At 45.3% G+C, this 20581-nt stretch overlaps 1 protein-coding gene and 1 long non-coding RNA gene across 2 annotated transcripts in view; one reads left to right on the top strand and one right to left on the bottom strand.

The window, feature by feature from the left end:
• The window catches only part of LOC127526195 (uncharacterized), a 269189-nt gene that overhangs the window by 167200 nt on the left and 81408 nt on the right, over window positions 1-20581 (top strand). The gene's annotated exons all lie outside the window — the stretch shown is intronic.
• The window catches only part of rdh8a (retinol dehydrogenase 8a), a 50435-nt gene continuing 34429 nt past the window's right edge, over window positions 4576-20581 (bottom strand). Inside the window, exon 6 of the mRNA XM_028823024.2 lies at window positions 4576-6392. Coding sequence (XP_028678857.2) covers window positions 6165-6392 — 228 coding nt within the window. The 3' untranslated portion in view covers window positions 4576-6164. The remainder of the gene's footprint in view (window positions 6393-20581) is intronic.

Genomic DNA, 20581 nt, shown 5'->3' with positions numbered 1-20581 from the left:
GACGACTCTTGAAAACGGCTTTGAAAGTCACGTAAGACACCAAAAAAAGTGAAATGAGGTGAAGGAGGTACTATGCCAAACTAAACAGAAGGACAAATTTGAATTATTCAGTTTTTCAGTTACGGTACTTCTAAAGTAGACAAAGCAAACAAGATGTTCCTGCGCCTGAGACGCCAGCCTGAGCCTGACTGAGAGAGGACGTTGCTGCCCCCTCATGGCTACAAAGAGAACCACATGGCAGAAGCACATTAGGACTGGTGCTTTGACACAATTTCGGAGTTGCTCGTTTGAGCTTTTTTACAAATCTGTGTGGGTGTCCATTCAAGTCAAGTCAACTTTATTTATAAAGCACTTTACATACAACAAGGCCATATTGTCGGCACTGGACACGACCTGAGCCCCCGACTTCCATTTTCTTAATCCCCTTATCCAGGGCAGACTCAAGGGGCAGATGGAGCTTATAGCAGCAGCAAGGCAGGAATCCGTGGATGGGACATCAGTCCATCACACACACACACACACACACACACACACACACACACACACACACACACACACACGTCACAGTAGCGTCACCAGATCACCTAAACCCGCATGTCTTTGGACAGTGGAAGGAAACTGGGACACCTGGAGGACACCTTCATGGATATGAGGAGAATATGCAAACTCCACGAATGGAGTTGAGAACCCCAGTCTAATTAAAGTGAAGCAGTAGCGCCACCCCTGTGCCACCATGCCACCGCCCCGGACATATCTTTATTACTGTAACATCATCTGCCCCAGTGTCCCATCGAAACATCCCGGACTGGGGAGTTTGGGGCGGGCTGAAGTTGTGCTTAGTTTTTACAGAATAAATAAAGCGGCTATCACCCCTGCAGCGCCACGGAGTGGTCCCCCAAAACCGACTTGTCTGCGGCTCCAAATGAAGCGCAAGAAGCGTCAAATGGCGTCACCAGCTGACGTTAGCCCGTAGACTCGTTCATCCACAAATGTGCGCGATTCCTTTTGTCCAACCAGCCCCTTCAGATGGCCACAATTAATAATTCAGGGTGCCCACCTTTCTTAAGCAGAACGTCAGGAGACTTCAGTAAAGCCCTGCCGTTTAGAATGGGCGCCGCGCCTATCCCCATCATGTACGCCGACTATCGGACCCCGCTGTCACCTCTGACGTGATGGGATGCATTTGGCGGCTTTTTACCCGCGCTTTAGCCACACTACCCCCCCCCCCCCCCCCCCCCCCATGCAGTGCCTGAGGGTGCCTTTGACACTAATAACTTGTTTGGCTGGTCCCCTCTGTCACCCTGTCACTGTTGGTATGTGTTCACGTCGGAATGTCTGCTGCCGGTGTGTGTGCGCGCACCTGAGGGCCTGTTGCTGAAGCACGCGTGTCAGAGTGAGCACCTCCTGTGACCTGTTACATTCTGGGAGGTGGCTGTGTGTTTGCACCTGAGAGGGGGCAGATGTGACTTACAAAACAATTCATCTCCATTTAAAAAAGTTTTTGGGGAGCCTCGGCAACATCCAGCACAAGGCAGGAACTAAACGCCACATATACTCCGTGGTGGTCCGAGTAAGAGACTGTCGACAGCTGTGGAATATTTGGGGGTGCGAACATGGCCCTCTCCTTGTTTACTAGCAGTTTGTAAATGAAAAGGACGCTCGATTTCTTAAACAAAGCAACAAAAATGCCATCACCACATATAGAGGGTATTAACTTGGCTCTGTCGTCGTATTGTCAGACTTGGAGCTCCTTCGGTCAATGTGATGGGTCGTTCTTGAACGATTCGTTCATTTTGAACGAATCTTTAATGTGACTCGGGAAGAACGAGTCATCTAGTGTGAGTGATTCGTTCAGTCGCGCATGCGCATTTGCGCAACTTTCTATAGTTTTTTCGAGTCTTCGGGTTTTTCGAGTCGTTCGTTCATCACGTGACAGTCCCATAAGCTTAACCTATGCAGTCTGAGCCGGAAAGAGAATTGATTAGTTCATTCCTCGAGTCTTTCGAGTCGTTCGTTCTTTTGTCACGTGACCACTTACCGGCTCAGTAGTAGCGAATCATAGACTAAAGACCCATGTAAACAATGAATTAATATTTTCTGTTTCTTATAGCATTATAGTTTTGTCTTGTTTGTAGTGTGATCAACATTTGTGTAAGCAGTAGATGTGTTAGGGAGGTAACAGGTAACATTTTAATTATATTTTGCTAAAATGAACGAAATGACTCGAAAAAAGATTCGTTCATTTTGCTGAACGAGACTCAAAGGTCCGAGTCGGTAAAATGATCCGAACTTCCCATCACCGGGTCAAGACGTCGCTGCAGTTCTCCTTATGAAGCCCCAGGACCAGAAGGGGCGGAGTCAGTTGCCCTCATTGGACGGTTCCTAGAGACAAAGAAAACGACAAGAGAGTTAGCAGCAGCGCCCCCTCTCGGACTAGGGTGGTATCGCATGGATGGTGATCCTCAGGCGCACATGTGTGACAACCCTCAAACAATGCCAGTGTAAAGACCCCACAGGCAGACAGGGAGAGGAGGCAAACCACACAAAGACAGCAATCGAACCCAAGACCAGAGATCTAAGGTAAGCTCACTAATCCTGTCACCGCAGAGTGCTTAGCACTTGCTCTATACATACCCTCTATACACGTGACAGAAATGACCCCATGTGATTTGTGCACATGAATATTCACAGGTTATTCTTGCTTTTTAACAGTGGGCTGTCTCTCAAGAAATAGCAACAACTCTTTGGCCGAGGACCCAAAGTCAAAAGGTAACCAGAAAAATCAGGCAGTACTTTCAGACGAAACAAAAATCACTAAATAAAAATCAAAGTCAAAACGGTAGTAGTAAAAGTCGTTAACAAAAACAAAATCGCCATTTAGTCTTCAGGGATAGAGCCAGAAACTCGGACAGAGAATCGACTCGCTAGAGTGACAGGTGACAATGACAGTTTTTATTTCAGGGTTATATTTCATGCTGTGTTCGGTGTCACTGAAAAAGAATAGATGAACAAATGATTATACAGTATGAATTCATAAAGAAGTAAGCAACAACATACATATTTCATGACACATCTATGTATTTATTCTTACATGTCATTGTGTTTTCATTTCTTCTTTATCACATTTTACAAAACATTTGCATATTTATTTATTTAATTTTCTTCAGACTATTCCTCCACATTCATATACATTTTTAACTACACACACATACAAATATTCACTGTATATGTAAATATTTATATATATGTACATATTGCCACACATGCGTGCCCAAGGGTCACCATCCAGGTTCCTCCCAGGTATGTAATACCACCACTGGCTGAAAGGAGGTGCTGCCACTAGCGGTGTCATCTTCCTTTACCTCCACAATGCTGAGAATCCACCCAGTAAGGGCAATTGACTCCGCCCCCTCCCACATAAAAGACCAGCTGTCTGGAAGGAGGCTTCACTGGTTGACTGGAAAGCAGAAGAGATGGAGTTCCTTCAAGCCAAAAACACCTCCGATGAAGAAGCCATGATAGGGAGCTATTTATTTGTTAGAACACCAGGGGGCGACATTTTCTTTTGTATTTGTGCCATTGGGTGCTGTTTCATTTGCAGATTATAATTAAGTGGGGCAAGCTGAGTTGGTGCCTCCCCATTTATTGAAGTTTTTGATCTGTTGGCCCTAATACACTTCCGTAGATAACCACTATGCATATAGATAGATAGATAGATAGATAGATAGATAGATAGATAGATAGATAGATAGATAGATAGATAGATAGATAGATCCAAACAACAAGGACCCCCCAATGCACACTAAGAATTACAAAAAAAGATAAGAATGTCTGACTTGCCTAACCATAACAGAGCAGTGACATTGAAGACATATGTATGTATAGTATATTTACAGTATACTCTTATACTGAATATCTGTATATGGATACACTGTTTATAAAGTGACACAATGGTTACTGATGGTGCCTTTCGGCTTCTGAGTCCCAGATTAGAATCCTGGCCTGTGAACTGCCTGTGCGGGGTTTGCATATTCTTCTGTGCCTCTGTGTAATTTTTCCCTGGCATCTTGGTATATATATATATATATATATATATATATATATATATATATATATATATATATCCATCCATCCATCCATTATCCAACCCGCTGAATCCGAACACAGGGTCACGGGGGTCTGCCGGAGCCAACCCCAGCCAACACAGGGCACAAGGCAGGAACCAATCCTAGGCAGGGTGCCAACCCACCGCAGGACACACACAAACACACCCACACACCAAGCACACACTAGGGACAATTTAGAATCGCCAATCCGCCTAACCTGCATGTCTTTGGACTGTGGGAGGAAACCCACGCAGGCAAGGGGAGAACATGCAAACTCCACGCAGGGAGGACCCGGGAATCGAACCCAGGTCCCCAGGTCTCCCAACTGCGAGGCAGCAGCGCTACCCACTGCGCCACCGTGCCGCCCCTATATTATATATATATATATATATATATATATATATATATATATATATATATATATATATATATAGATAGATAGATAGATCTATGCTGGGATTGGCTCCAGCAGACCCCTGTAGTTGTTGTGAATTTCCCATTGGGATTAATAAAGTATCTATCTATCTATCTATCTATCTATCTATCTATCTATCTATCTATCTATCTATCTATCTATCTATCTATCTATCTATCTATCTATCTATCTATCTATCTATCTATCTATCTATTTTATCCTACCTACTATACTAACATTAATATCTATCTATCTATCTATCTATCTATCTATCTATCTATCTATCTATCTATCTATCTATCTATCTATCTATCTATCTATCTATCTATCTATCTATCTAATGTATATAGTGCCTTTCGTATTTATCTGCCTGCCTGTACACTTACAGTATAAGGACAGTATGCCCAGACAGATACAGCGGTGCACACAATGTTGCCATAGACGTTGGATTTAGACCTTCCACTGCTTCATGGGTTCACCAGTCTGTAGTTCCTCTTACAGTTCCCCGCCTGTGTGGGCACACGTACACCTGGGGTCTGTCACATTCCCAAAAGTCCCCTGATAATCAGAGAATGCAACACCAGGAGGCACTTGAAGGTGACGAGCGGCGCTACAGCGTGAGACCGTGTTTTGTCTCGTCTTTGTTCTCAAAAGGTCGTGCTTGACAGGCTGCAGTCTCTGGGCGCTTGGAGAACAATTCCGACATTCTTACTCAGCAGTTGTGTCTTTGACAGAAAGAAATGAGAGAGAACTATGCGGCACTTTAAATTCCAGAGGTCACATACTCAAGAAAAGTTGCAAACTTTGGAAAAAAAATGACACCAGAAGCTCAGTGCCCAGATACGCAGCTACTTGAGAAAGGTCAAGGTGCTCTTGGAAATGTCTCCAATCCATGCCCCTGGCACTGGAGGAGGGGGTGGTAGGTGGGGGGCGCCACACAAACTTGTGCCAACTTCTTATTTTTCCCATCAACATATTTTTGCCTATCAGGCAAAGTGGTTTAGTTGATGATTCCCATCAATGTCTTCAACTGTATTCCAGCAGGCAACATCAAGGACTAGGCAGGGGCCAATTCTGGACAGGATGCCAGTCCATGACAGGGCACGCTCACTCACACCGGGTCAGCTTAGCAGTGCCAGTTGATCAACTGTGTAGGAGGACATTGAAAGAAACCTAATCAATACATCTCAGAATCACTTGATCCTGCTTGGGGTTGCAGTGTGCCAGAACCTATCCTGGCAGCATCTGGCACAAAGCAGGGACCAGTTACGGACAAGGTGCCAACTCATTACAGCTTCTCAAGAAATAGACAAGGTGGACCTTCTCCTGGTAAACTGTTCATGTGTATTGGGCAGATTATTTTACAAGTTGTTAACCCACATTGACCCTTACAGAGAGCCTATAAATGGTAGCACCAGAACCAACTGTGAACCAAATGACAAAACACTCAGCCACACTGGGCTACTGCCTGTCACCCTAACGGTCGTGTCCATGGGGTGTGCAAGGAAATAAGAATTCATTTCTGAAATAATTAATTCACTTTTCAAGCACCCATTCCTCTCCCCCCCCTCACCTCCCGACCTCCACAACTCCCTGCTCCGACGTGCTGGCTGACGTGACTCACAACTTTCTATGCTTGTCACTCAGCTGGGTGTCACGGTCCTCCTTCTGAAACAGTTACACGTGATGCACTTGAGCAGGTTCATGGAGAGGTGGAAAATGGTGCCATAGTTGAAGAGGAGGTTGTAGAAGGAGCGGACAGAAAGATTTCCGGATTCGTCGGCGTACTTCATGGCCACCAAGGGGGTGTACAGACTGTTGGTCAGGTAGCGGAAGACCGGTTTCCTCATTGCGATGACTTTTATTACCTCCTAAAGAAGAGAAAAAAAGGGGAGGGACAGTGAGAAGAATGAGACGCCAATGGCTCCGCCTCCAGCTCGAGTGGGAGGGGCCAGATCATCACATTAAAGTTGTCATTTCACTGTCATCCAATACTGTTCCTGTATCTGGGTGTCACCTTTACAACATTTGGTTACAAGTCAGGCAGGTGAAGTGACTTGCTCGTGATCACCTGGGGCCTCATGTATAACGCCGTGCGTAGAACTCACACTATAACACGGCGTAAGCACAAAAGCGGGAATGTGTGTACGCACAGAAAAATCCAGATGCAGGAATCTGTACGTACGCAAACTTTCACGTTCTTCCGCTACATAAATCCCGATCAGCGTGAAAAGTAACGCACATGCACGCGCCTTCTGTCCCACCCCAACTCCTCCCAGAATTACGCCTCTTTGAATATGCAAATCAATATAAATAGCCTTCTGTGAAAAGACAATGGGAAAAGCACGGGGGAAAATATAAGAATTTCAACGAATACCAAGTGGAGGCAAAGGAAAAACGTACTATTTGTTGGTTTAAACAGTGGTATAAGCAAGAAAAGGAAGATGATCGAGTGACATAGCGTGTCGGAGAAACTCGAAAGCTCAAGTTCACAAAGTCGCACAGTGCCCAAAAGAAAAAAGAAGTCACATATCAAAGTCGGCGTGAAAAGGCGAGTCGCAGCCCACTGTCTGAGTGTTATATGAAAGCTTATTAGAGTACAGACAAAAAAAATAGGCACAAAGTGGGGGAAAAAGCACGAAATGTCAACTTTAATCTGGAAATTTCCACTTTAATCACGTAGTTTATTTTGCCATTAAAGTAGAACATCGTAAAGTTCTTTTTAAAATCGTTTAATTTACTAGTTTCTCAAATCCCATCGTAACTAAAGTAGCACGTTAAATGCTTTGTTCTGTATTTGATCTTCTATGTGCTCTGTGTGTGAATCAGTACCTGCTTCTTAAACGGGCTTTCTCTTTCTCCGACAGGACACATAATCCATTGCATTCGTGATATTACAGCTCTCTGAATAATTAAAATACTGAGATGTATACGTGATATCTTGTTCATGATGATAGGAATGAAGGCATGTTATTAAACATGGGAACACGGTGGCGCAGTGCTTGTTCATGTCTCACGCAAGAGGCCTGCTGCTCCATGTGCGACCTTCGATGAAATAATTTATCACAGCAGTACTGTCTCTTTCAAACGTACTAACCTCCAATTCCTGTCCTTACGTTTCTTTCTCCAAATACCCAATCGCCACACAATCAGCTCTGTAATAGACATGAAGCCATTTGTAAGCTTAGAACGCCGATTCTTCAAAAAACTTTTAAGGAACATTGAAATATCTTCGTAGTACGTGTTTAATTATTCTATCTGTCTATCCTTCCAGTGTCGCATCAGCACCAGCAAGAATACAATGCAATGCAGGAACAATCCCTGAACTAGCTAGCGCTGCGGCACCATGTCCTCACATGTTTAATTATTAACAATACAGATTATTTAAATGAAGTTAAAGTTTTATCTGTATAATACAATCAACATATTTTGCTGCATTTCATCTTAAAAATGATATCGTCATCATATGTAAATACGCACTTTATAAAGTGGCGCAGGTTGTGCAATATTATAACTAGTGCAAGTTTACAGTGAGGTGATTGTACTTATAAGTACAAACAGTTCTACAAGGAGCACTTGATGGACTGATTGAGTGCGTTTAGAGTTCTTGGGATGAAATGTTTTCTAAACCGCAAAGTCCATACAGCAGGAAAGGCTTTGATGCGTTTTGCCGTGGCTCAGGCAGCATCTGCTTCATGCTGTATACCGATATTTCTCTTTCCGATCAGCTGCTGCTGTGATTCCCCACTCAGATACAGTGATATAAATACTCCGAGTGGTGCAGTGAGAGTAATATGGAAAAAGATGATCCGCTGTGGCCACCCTTAACGGGAGCAGCTGAAAGAAGAAGCAGATGCAGTGAGAGTTAAAACGCTAAAGCAGTTATGGTATTTGGAATACTATGGCTATTCCCTGGACCATTATATTGCTGCAGGTTAATTACAATCAGATGCATTACACTAATAAACAATATGCAGTTAGTTTCAGTGTATTTATAAAGCCGCGTCAGGAATGTGGATCTAAGAAAGAAAGGGTGACCACACAGGAATAGTAGCACTGCTTTGATGCTGGGTGCCGCCAGTCTGCAAAACCAAGCGGAGAAATTGCGTACACCAGGGTATGAGGTACCATGGAAATGTGCGTGGCTTTACGCCAAGTTTAGGTTTTATGCATCGCGATTTGAGCGTGGAAACGTTCGTACGCAACATTTCTGTGCATACGCACCGTTTATACATGAGGCCCCAGGTGTCAGTAGTGGGATTTGAACCAACACCCTCAGGGTTTGAAGCCCAAAGCCTTAGCCATACTGCCAGTTGCTAAAAGCTATCACTGCAGGTGAGGACCAATAAATCACAGTATTCCAATATTTCAATATTTGTGCAACTTAGAGACAGGCAGGTTATACATGATGACCTTTATCAGAGAAATAAAAAAGGAGGGACTGCCAGAAGAATGAGACGCCAAAGGCTTCGCCTCCAGCTCGAGTGGGAGGGGCCAGAGCATTACATTAAAGTTGCTTTTTCACTGTCATCCTTTACTGTTACTGTTATGTTGGTGTCACTTTTACAACATTTGGTTACAAGTCAGGCAGGTGAAGTGACTTGCTCATGATCACATGGTGTCAGTAGTGGGATTTGAACCAACACCCTCAGGGTTTGAAGCCCAAAGCCTTAGCCACACTGCCAGTTGCTTAAAGCTACCACTTAATCAATAAATCACAGCATCACGATGACCTTTATCAGAGAAATAAAGAGGAGGGACTGTCACAAGAATATCACATGAGATGCCAATGACTCCGCCTCCATCCAAAGTGGGAGGGGCCAGATCTTGCTTGGGGTCTTACACAGAGTGCATAGTGCGGAGTGCCTCTTATGGTGGAGCCAATGGTTCATCCAGCCATCCATTATCCAACCCGCTATATCCTAACTACAGGGTCACGGGGGTCTGCTGGAGCCAATCCCAGCCAGCACAGGGGCGCAAGGCAGGAAACAAACCCCGGGCCGGGCGCCAGCCCATCACAGGGCACACACACACAAATACACCCACACACCAAGCACACACTAGGGCCAATTTAGGATCGCCAATGCACCTAACCTGCATGTCTTTGGACTGTGGGAGAAAACCCACGCAGACACAGGGAGAACATGCAAACTCCACGCAGGGAGGTCTCCTTACTGTGAGGCAGCAGCGCTACCACTGTGCCACCGTGCCACCCCCAATGGCTCAGGGATTTATAATTTCACTACATCCATCCATCCATTTTCCAACCCGCTGAATCCAAACACAGGGTCACGGGGGGTCTGCTGGAGTCAATCCCAGCCAACACAGGGCAGGAACCAATCCCAGGCAGGGTGCCAACCCACCGCAGGACACACACAAACACACCCATATACCAAGCACACACTAGGGCCAATTTAGAATCACCAATCCACCTAACCTGCATGTCTTTGGAATGTGGGAGGAAACCGGAGCGCCCGGAGGAAACCCACGCAGACACGGGGAGAACATGCAAACTCCACGCAGGGAGGACCCGGGAATCGAACCCAGGTCCGCAGATCTCCCAACTGCGAGGCAGCAGCGCTACCCACTGCGCCACCGTGCCGCCAATTTCACTACACATTTCCATATATCTCTATAATGTGGGCCTGGGAAGGTGAAATGACTTTCTAAAAGTTGGTATGTGAATTGAATTATGTGTTGAATGTATTGAAGTGGTGAATTATGAGGGAAGATTAAAAGAGCCGAGACTTTACAGTTTAAGCAAAAGAAGATTAAAAGGAGACCTGACTGAAGCGTTTAAAATTATGAAGTAATGAGTCCAGTGGATCGAGACGGTGACTTTATAATGACTCATCAAGAACACGGGGAAACAGTTGGAAACTTGTTAAGGGGAAATTTCCACACAAACATTAGGAAGTTTTTCTTTACACAAAGAACGATAGACACTTGGAATAAGCGACCAAGTAGTGTGGTAGAGAGTAGGAATATTAACTCCTTTTCCCTTCATTTTCATAGCCCTGTTTTGAAGGATTCAGTCCTCTGAGGTTGATTTGCTTCTTCATTAAATGTCAGCCAAACACAAATGAGATGTGAAACGAGCTGACAGATGACCAGCTAAATTAAAACGTCAAACTCCAGCCAATTTCACTCCAACCAGTTTCTTAAAGAGAAGCCAATTCTTGCTGTTAATTGAAGCGGTTGATGAAAATCACGACGTGTTGCTGCTCTCGTTCTGCCACGGCAGACTGTCGATTTTCTGTTTTTTCTAAGACCCACCGTACCAAAATGTTTAGGTGACCTGAGCAGACCAACACGACCGAGACCTTCACCTTTCTTTATTTTCAGGTGAGCTGGTTATATGGTGGCTTGTTTTGTGTGTTTGGGTGCTCATTAGGAAAACAAAACAACTGAGGAGTCCGAGCCACGGCTATTAAAACTAAGGCAAAACAAGTGAATCAGCAGCAAAAACCACTCACTAATTAAGAAGATGGTTAGAATGAAAACCTGCAGTCATTGCGGGCCCACCAGGACCGGCGTTGGACACCCCTGTCACTTTTCTCTGGACCTTTTCTAGTGCTGTTATGTCCTTCTTGTAGCCTGGAGACCCAAACTGCCCACAGGACTCCAGATGAGGCCCTCACCAGTATGTTATAAAACTTCAGCAGAACCTCCTGTGACTTGTACTCCACAGATCAAGGCGCCATATAACGTGACATTCTGTTAGCCTTCTTAATTGGGCTTCTGTACACTGACAGTTGATAGTGTCGAGTCCACTATGACTCCTAAATCCTTCTCATGAGGTGGCTCTCAATTTTCAGACCTCCCATTGTGTATTCCATCCATCCATCCATTTTCCCAACCCGCTGAATCCCGAACACAGGGTCACGGGGGTCTGCTGGAGGCCAATCCCAGCCAACACAGGGCACAAGGCAGGACCAATCCTGGGCAGGGTGCCAACCCACCGCAGGGACACACACAAACACACCACACACCAAGCACACACTAGGGCCAATTTAGAATCCGCCAGTCCACCTAACCTGCATGTCTGCACGCAGGGAGGACCCGGGAAGCGAACTCGGGTCTCCTAACTGTGAGGCAGCAGCGCTACCACTGCGCCACCGTGCTGCCACATTAAATTTCATCTGCTACAAATCTGCCCAACCTGTGTGCTCTCCAAGTCCCTCTGTGATGATAGAATGGATTCTTAATGATGTGCCAATCCACCTATCTTATTAATAACTGCAAATGTAACCAGCTTGTTACTTGTATTCATATCCAAATCATTTATATACATTAAAAATAGCAGTGGCCCTGAGCACTGACCCCTGCTGGACACCACGCTGAACATCACCGAGTTCTGATAAGGGTCCTCACACCATCACCCTCTGCGTCATGTGTCCAAGCCAATTCTACACCTCTCTCGATAAACATAACCCTGAAGTCCCACTTCTTTTAGTTGGACATATTAGAATTTAATGTGGTGGGCTGGCGCCCTGCCCGGAGTTTGTTTTCCTGCCTTGTGCCATGCGTTGGCTGAGATTGGGCTCCAGCAGACCCTCGTGACCTTGTAGTTAGGATATAGCGGGTTGGATAATGGATGGATGGATGTCTGCACACAGGTCTTTTGGTCCTGACTGCCATTTTAATATCTAGGCAGGAAATGTTTCAAAGTAAAGTGACCCTCCTCGCCATAGCAGTTTACTTTGTAAAAAGAAAACAACTTCATTCCATTTTCCAATACAGCAAAATGTCTCTTAAACGATATCCAAAACAGCAGAAGTTGGTGAGATGCTAGGACAAAAGTTTAATGCACTGCAAAAAATACATATAGAAAAACTAGACAAAAAAAATCTTTAAATGGGAAATCGTTTTGCTTTTATTAGCAAAAATATCTTGCCAATGGGGTAAGCGAATGACAAGATTACTTAAATTAAGGTAAAAATCATAAATACATTTTTTTAGATAAGTCAATAATTCTTACAATAAGGAAAAAAAATTGAATGTCATGATATAAATGTCACTTGTCTCTCTTACTTAGATTTCCATTTTTTTCTTGCAGTGTGCAGCCTGACTGAGCAGACTTGACTATGAATGGCAACAGTGCCACCTTGTGTTGAAAGGGAATATTCACTCTGACACTCAGGCCTCTCTGACAGTAACATTATATATACAGTACTAGTCATTTAGCCCATTACAATAACGGGCGCTAGAGAACAGTAGTGCATAAACATTAGTAGGAATAGTCTATATTAAATTGGCAAGGGGACTTTGACCTCATTCTTTTTGTCGGTCGTAATTTTTCTTTCTTTCAGCCTTTCTTTTGTTGATGTTTACTTGCTGAGCTGACCGTTCTTCTTGGGCTGCCGCCGTGTATTGTGTGTCTGTGACAGTAATACTGTCTTGTACGGCTCTGTTCAATAAGGGCGCGTAGATAATTTAGTTCAAATGGCTCTGGAATATGTGAAGAGCAACAGGTGCAGATCTTTATTTACGCGCGCCTTTATTCGCTGTGCCCAATTGAGGTCGTCCTTTGAGGCTCGCCTTTTTGTGCGCGTCCTTACTGAAGGATACCGTCTTGTACGTCCGTAATATACGTCCGTACGTCCATAATATACCTTTAATTTTCTCTGGCGGTAATACAGGCGTGTGCTTCGGTAATATGCCTTTAATCTCCTCTGACAGTAATAGTGGCTTGTATGTGGCTGTAATATGCGTCACTGTATTGTGTACCTTTAATTTCCTCTCGCAGTAACACTGGTTTGTATTTCCGTAAAACGCCAGTAACTTCCTCTGACAGTAATATCACGCAGAGCACCGTGCCCCGCGCATGCGCACTTCACCAGAAGACACCCACACACGGACATATGAAAAAGTTTGGGACCCCTTCTTAATTCTTTGGATTTTTGTTTCTCATTGGCTGAGCTTAAAACTGCCAACTTCCTTTTAATATCTGACATGCCTTATGGTAACAGTAGTATTTCAGCAGTGACATTAAGTTTATTGGATTAACAGAAACTATGCAATATGCATCATAACAAAATTACAAAGGTGCATAAATGTGGGCCTCCCAACAGAGATATGACATCAATACTTAGTTGAGCCTCCTTTTGCCTCTAGACGCTGTCCTCCTATAGCCTTTGATGAGTGTCTGGATTCTGGATGGAGGTATTTCTGTCCATTCTTCATACAAAATCTCTCCAGTTCAGCTCAATTTGATGGCTGCCGAGCATGGACAGCATACTTCAAATCATCCCATAGATTTCCGATGATATTCAAGTCAGGGGACTGTGACGGCCATTCCAGAACATTGTACTTCTCCCTCTGCATGAATGCCTTTGTAGATTTCCAACTGTGTTTTGGGTCATTGTCTTGTTGGAATATCCAACCCCTGCGTAACTTCAACTTTGTGACTGATGCTTGAACATTATCCTGAAGAATTTGTTGCTATTGGGTTGAATTTATTGACCCTCGACTTTAACAAGGGTCCCAGTCCCTGAACTAACCACACAGCCCCACAGCATGATGGAACCTCCACCAAATTTGACAGTAGGTAGCAGGTGTTTTTCTTGGAATGCGGTGTTTTTCTTCCACCATGCAAAGTGCTTTTTGTTTTGATCAAATAACTCAATTTTTGTCTCATCAGTCCAAAGCACTTTGTTCCAGAACGAATCTGGCTTGTCTAAATGAGCATTGGCATACAACAAGCGACTCTGTTTGTGGTGTGAGTGCAAGACAGGGCTTCTTTCTCATCACCCTGCCATGAAGATGTTCTTTGTGCAAATTGCGCTGAATTGTAGAACGATGTACAGATACACCATCTGCAGCAAGATGTTCTTGCAGGTCTTTGGAAGTGATCTGTGGGTTGACTGTCACCATTCTCACAATCCTGCCCATATGCCGCTCCTGGATTTTGTTATTGAGGCCTGCCAGACCTGCTGGGTTTAACAGCAAAAGCATGTGCCTGTGGCCTTCCATATCCTGATGACATTCTTACAGTTACGGAAACTGACAGTTTAAACCTCTGAGATAGTTTTTTGTAGCCTTCCTCTAAACCAGGAGACTCAACAATCTTTGTTTCAGATCTTTTGAGAGTGGCTTTGTGGATCCCATGCTGTCACTCTTCAGAGGAGAGTCCAAAGGGAAGCACAACTTGACATTGGCCACCTTAAACACCTTTATATCTCATGATTGTCTATGAAGTTCAAGGCCTTATGAGCTCATCCAACCAATTTGGTGTTGCAGGTAATCAGCATTGAGCAGTGACAGGCATTCAAATCAGCAAAATGACAAGGGGACCCACATTTGTGCACAGCCAGTTTTTCACATCTGATTTAATTTCATACAAATAAATACTGCGTCACTAAAAATCTTTGTTCAGAAAACACCGCAGTACTCAGATGTTCCTAGGAAAGGAAAGACGTACCACTGTTATCTTTTTTATTGAAAGTTGAGTCAATTATTATGCAGGCTGAGAGGGGTTCCCAAACTTTTTCATATGACTGTATACATATACTGTGATGGATGGCCAGGGCCCATACCCGGCCCAGGACGCCCCTGCAGCATATGTTCCAGAGGAGCATGCATGGGAAACCCAGTATCTCCCCCTGGACGTTAGATGGCAGCCCTCCCTGGGTTGCAGCAGTGCCTCTGACTCCCGCAGGGCTTCATGGGAGTTGGAGTTTGGTGCAGCCCTGTTGGGTTCCACAGACGCTGCCAGGGGGTGCTGCAGCAGGAGCTGCTAGCCCCTTTTGGGCACTAATTTCGCCACACCCGGAAGTGCAGCCGGATGTCAGCAATCAAGCACCTGGAGCACTTCTGGGTGCCCAATGAAAGGAGCCAGCAACACACCACTCATTAACCAGAGTCAGGAGAAGGAGGAGGACAAAACTTGGAGGATGAGTGGTGGTAGAAGAGAAAGATGAAAGGAAAGTGTGTGGTGTGTTTTGGTGTGTTTATTTTACACTTGGGACTATGTTGTGCCTGTGGGGATTATGGGGAAGACGTGCCCCACAGGTGAAGAAAAATAAAAGTCTTTTTATTTTATTTATGCCTCCGGTGTGAATCTGTGTTGGGTCGGGCACTTATATATTGTGGCGGGCAGCTGGTGGCGGTACCCATCCGGGACGCCTGGAAGGACCGGAAGAGAGACTACGCCTCCTCTGGACCATGAGACAGCAGCTGCCCTGGCTGGAATGGGGACCACAGGAGCAGAGCATGGAAGCTCAACCCTATAGGTGCCAGTGGTCACCGCCAGGGGGCACCCAGATGCCTATGAAGCCCTGGACGTCAGCACTTCCGCCACACCAGGAAGTGCTGCCGCTCCTGGAACCGTGTACGCCCGGAGTGCTTTTGGGTACAAGGGCAGCACTTCCGCCACACCAGAAGTGGAAGTGCTGCTGGAAGCTCATCTGGAGGCACCTGGAGCACATCTGGGTGGACTGAAAAGGGGCAGCTACCCTCCATTCGTTCACTGAAGTCGGGTGGAAGAGGACAGAGTTCAGAGGAGAGGAGTGGAGGTGTTGAAGAGAAAGGCATTGAAAGAGGCCCGGACTTGAAGGTGTGTGGTGCAGGGGCACGGGGTCATGCAGTACTTTGTAAATAGTCGAAATGTATAATAAACCATGTGTGGTGTTTAAACCGTCGGTGTCTGCCTGACTGTGTCCGGGCTGGTTCCCACTATATATATATATAAATTATTATATTATATATATATATATATATATATATATATATATATATATATATATATATATATATATATATATATATATATATATACAGTGCATCCAGAAAGTATTCACAGCACATCACTTTTTCCACATTTTGTTATGTTACAGCCTTATTCTAAAATGGATTAAATTCATTTTTTTCCTCAGAATTTTACACACAACACCCCATAATGACAACATGAAAAAAGTTTACTTGAGATTTTTGCAAATTTATTAAAAATAAAACAAGAAACACATGTACATAAATATTCACAGCCTTTGCCATGAAGCTCGAAATTGAGCTCAGGTGCATCCTGTTTACCCTGATCATCCTTGAGATGTTTCTGCAGCTTCATTGGAGTCCACCTGTGGTAAATTCAGTTGACTGGACATGATTTGGAAAGGCACACACCTGTCTATAGAAGGTCCCACAGTTGACAGTTCATGTCAGAGCACAAACCAAGCATGAAGTAAAGGAATTGTCTGTAGACCTCCGAGACAGGATTGTCTTGAGGCACAAATCTGGGGAAGCTAACAGAAAAATTTCTGCTGCTTTGAAGGTCCAAATGAGCACAGTGGCCTCCATCATCCGTAAGTGGAAGAAGTTCGAAACCACCAGGACTCTTCCTAGAGCTGGCCAGCCATCTAAACTGAGCGATCAGGGAAGAAGGGCCTTAGTCAGGGAGGTGACCAAGAACCTGATGGTCACTCTGTCAGAGCACCAGAGGTCCTCTGTGGAAAGAGGAGAATCTTCCAGAAGGACAACTATCTCTGCAGCAATCCACCAATCAGGCCTGTATGGTAGAGTGGCCAGACAGAAGCCACTCCTTAATAAACGGCACATGGCAGCCCACCTGGAGTTTGCCAAAAGGCACCTGAAGGACTCTCAAACCATGAGAAAGAAAATTCTCCGGTCTGATGAGACAAAGATTGAACTCTTTGGTGTGAATGCCAGGCGTCACGTTTGGAGGAAACCAGGCACCGCTCATCACCAGGCCAATACCATCCCTACAGTGAAGCATGGTGGTGTCAGCATCATGCTGTGGGATGTTTTCAGAGGCAGGGACTGGGAGACTAGTCAGGATAAAGGGAAGAGATGACTGCAGCAATGTACAGAGACATCCTGGATGAAAACCTGCTCCAGACGCTCTTGACCTCAGACTGGGGCGAACGGTTCATCTTTCAGCAGGACAACGACCCTAAGCACACAGCCAAGATATCAAATGAGTGGCTTCAGGACAACTCTGTGGATGTCCTTGAGTGGCCCAGCCAGAGGCCCAGACTTGAATCTGATCGAACATCTCTGGAGAGATCTTATAATGGGCTGTGCACCAACGCTTCCCATCCAACCTGATGGAGCTTGAGAGGTGCTGCAAAGAGGAATGGCGAAACTGGCCAAGGATAGGTGTGCCAAGCTTGTGAATCATATTCAACAAGACTTGAGGCTGGATTGGCTGCCAAAGGTGCACCGACAAAGTATTGAGCAAAGGCTGTGAATACTTATGTACATGGGATTTCTCAGTTTTTTATTTTTAATAAATTTACAAAAACCTCAAGTAAACTTTTTTCATGTTGTCATTATGGGGTGTTGTGTGTAGAATTCTGAGGAAAAAAATGAATTTAAGTCACTGTTTTGGAATAAGGCGTAACTTAACAAAATGTGGAAATAGTGATGCGCTGCGAGATACATTCTGGATGCATTGTATAAAGAAATTATTATTATAAGTCACCAGTCAGTTACAGGACATTTGACTGCAGTAGACGTTAAGAACGGCTGGTGGTTTCAGAATTTAATTCATGATGCTGATCATCTGCTTTTATTTAAACCAATACAGTCGATTGGGTTCTCAGTTATCACTCCCTGCGGACCCCCGTTTGCTGTAGGTTTTTGTTATCCCCCCAAATTTCATAATCAGTCAGGTCATTTTAATGTATCTTCTTTAGTTTGCAATATTGCTGTCTTCTCTTATTGTTCATTATGTGGGACTTTCACATTTATTAGACATTTTAGAAATAGTTGTGTTTTGCCATGGCTTTCGTTCTCTTTTGCTGTTTTGCTTTATTTGTTCTTTTTCTGTCTTGTTTATTCCCTTTGTCGTGCCCTAAAAAGACAATTAAGAAGCAGAGCAGATGCCCGGGCAGGACGCGCAGAATGCTGAATGCTGCAGGCTTGCTGGATCAACAAGCCTGCTAGTAAATGATGAATGAAACAGCCAGAACACCCGGAAAAGCAGAATAAAAATCAAGAAGGGATGAAAAATCTAAAAACCAGGTTATAAAAAATACTACAACTACAGGTCTCACCCTCACTGGGGTGTTTTCTTGATACTCCAGAGGGAAAAGAAAGAGATGGTATAGTTAGCAACGATGCCCCCCCCACCCTGGGGTGGCCACTGCAAGCATCAGCAGAATGAACCTCAGACTCCATGACAATGTATAAAATACTTGGTACAGTTCTATTAAAATACACCAAACTTAGTCTTGCAGTTTCTACGCTACCCCCAATCAGGGTTGGATCTCCCACCAGGGCATGCTGGGTGTGAGCCCAGGGGCCTGTGACAGCAAGAGACCCTTACATGACTGATGAAACAATTGATTATCTGTGAGTTGAAACGGACAAAGGGAAACCCCACTCCACTCTCCCCGCTAGTCTAAATCCCCCCCTGTGGCTCCATTAAAGGATCGAGTATCTGCGAGTTGAAATGACGAAGGAGGGAAAACACGAAAATGCGACCGAGTCTCATGCCAAAATCAGAGTGACAAATGGCCCAGCTGCATTAAACAACTCATTGTACACCCACTGCATTGACAAAGGTCTCTGTTATGGAGCTAAATCACATGGTTGGCTGTGAAGGTCTTAATCTGGCCATGACCCCAACTCACAGAAACTGAAAATTGACAGGTTAGGAAGGAGTCCAATTAAAAAGAGAAGTTGGCCAGGAAGGACTCTAAATTGTCCCTCGTGTGTGCTTGGTATGTGGGTGTGTGTGCCCTGTGGTGGGCTGGCGCCCTGCCCGGGTTTGTTTCCTGCCTTGCACCCTGTGTTGGCTGGGATTGGGAAGAACTGCAAATACAATCAGCCCTTGTGATTCACGGTTTGTGGTTTGAGGATCTGCATATTCACTGATTTTTCATCAATAATTTAAATGGAATTTTGTGACCTACACCAGAAAAATACAGACAACGCTTGCAGTGTAGAAAAATGTAAAGAAAAAAAATAAGATCTGGTAAGTCATAAATGCATAAATATATTGTGAGGGGATGGCTGGCATCCTTACCCTGGCCAGGACGCCCTCAAGATGGAAGGACAGGAGGGAGACCTTGTCTCCCCCCGGAAAATTGGATGACTGCCCCACCTGAGTTATAGCAGTGCCATGGATTCCAGCAGGGCATCATGGGACTTGGAGTTTGTCAGCTCAGTCCTGTTCGGTTCCATGGGTGCCGCAAAGGGGGGAGATTTGGGAGGAATTGGGGAGCCCTACAGCTTTGGGCTTCTGCCTCATCCTGTAGTGTATGGAACACCAGAAGAACTTCTGGGTGGTAGATCAAATGACCTTCCTGCCTCAGTTCTGGGAGCCAGAGGTGGGAGGAAGGTAAACAAAGCTTGCAAGGAGAAGTGGAGGAGGCCGTGACCAGTGGCTGTGGGAACAGCCCGGACACAGACAGACAGACACGATGGTTTCACCACACACACGTTTATTCATCATAATATTTACAGTGGAAGTGCACAAACCCAGTGCCTCAGCACCAATCACCCCTTAAGTCCTTGGCCACACTCACAATGCCTTTCACAGTCTCTGGTCCGCCTCCACTTCTCTCCACCAAGCTTCGTCCTCTTCCACCCAACTCTTGCCCCTGACCGGAGGGAGGCGGCCCCTTTTATACACCCCGGAAGGACTCCAGGTGCATCCTGAGGCTTCTGTGGCCACACCCCTGTGTGGTGGAAGCTCTAGCGGTGTACCCGGAAGTCTACCGGGTGTCCCCAATCCTCTTCCCCCCCAGCACTTCCGGGTGTGGCGAAAGTACTGAGGTCCAGGGCTCCCAAGGCATTGGGGCGCCCCCCTGGCGGTGACCACGGGCCCCTACAGGGTTGAGCTTCCAAGTTCTGTACCCGTGGTCCACAAAGCAACCAGGGAGGACGCCCCCTCGTGTCCTGGAGGAGGCACAAGCCCTCCTCCGCTTCTCCTGGGCATCCCGGCCGGGCATGAATCCCCGCCGGGCACCACAGGCAGAGAGAGGGGAAGAAGTCAAAGTATTGGAGAGTGCTGTATTATTGAGTGCCTTAGTGCTGAGCATTGTGGCTGAGGTGGGAAACGTTTGCCCAAGAAGAGTTTCCCACAATAAAAACTCTT

The sequence above is a fragment of the Erpetoichthys calabaricus genome, chromosome 17, assembly GCF_900747795.2.
Source record: "Erpetoichthys calabaricus chromosome 17, fErpCal1.3, whole genome shotgun sequence".
NCBI classification, from domain to species: Eukaryota; Metazoa; Chordata; class Cladistia; order Polypteriformes; family Polypteridae; genus Erpetoichthys; species Erpetoichthys calabaricus.
The sequence above is the reverse complement of the archived record's forward strand: the minus strand, read 5'-3'. Positions and strand labels throughout refer to the sequence as shown.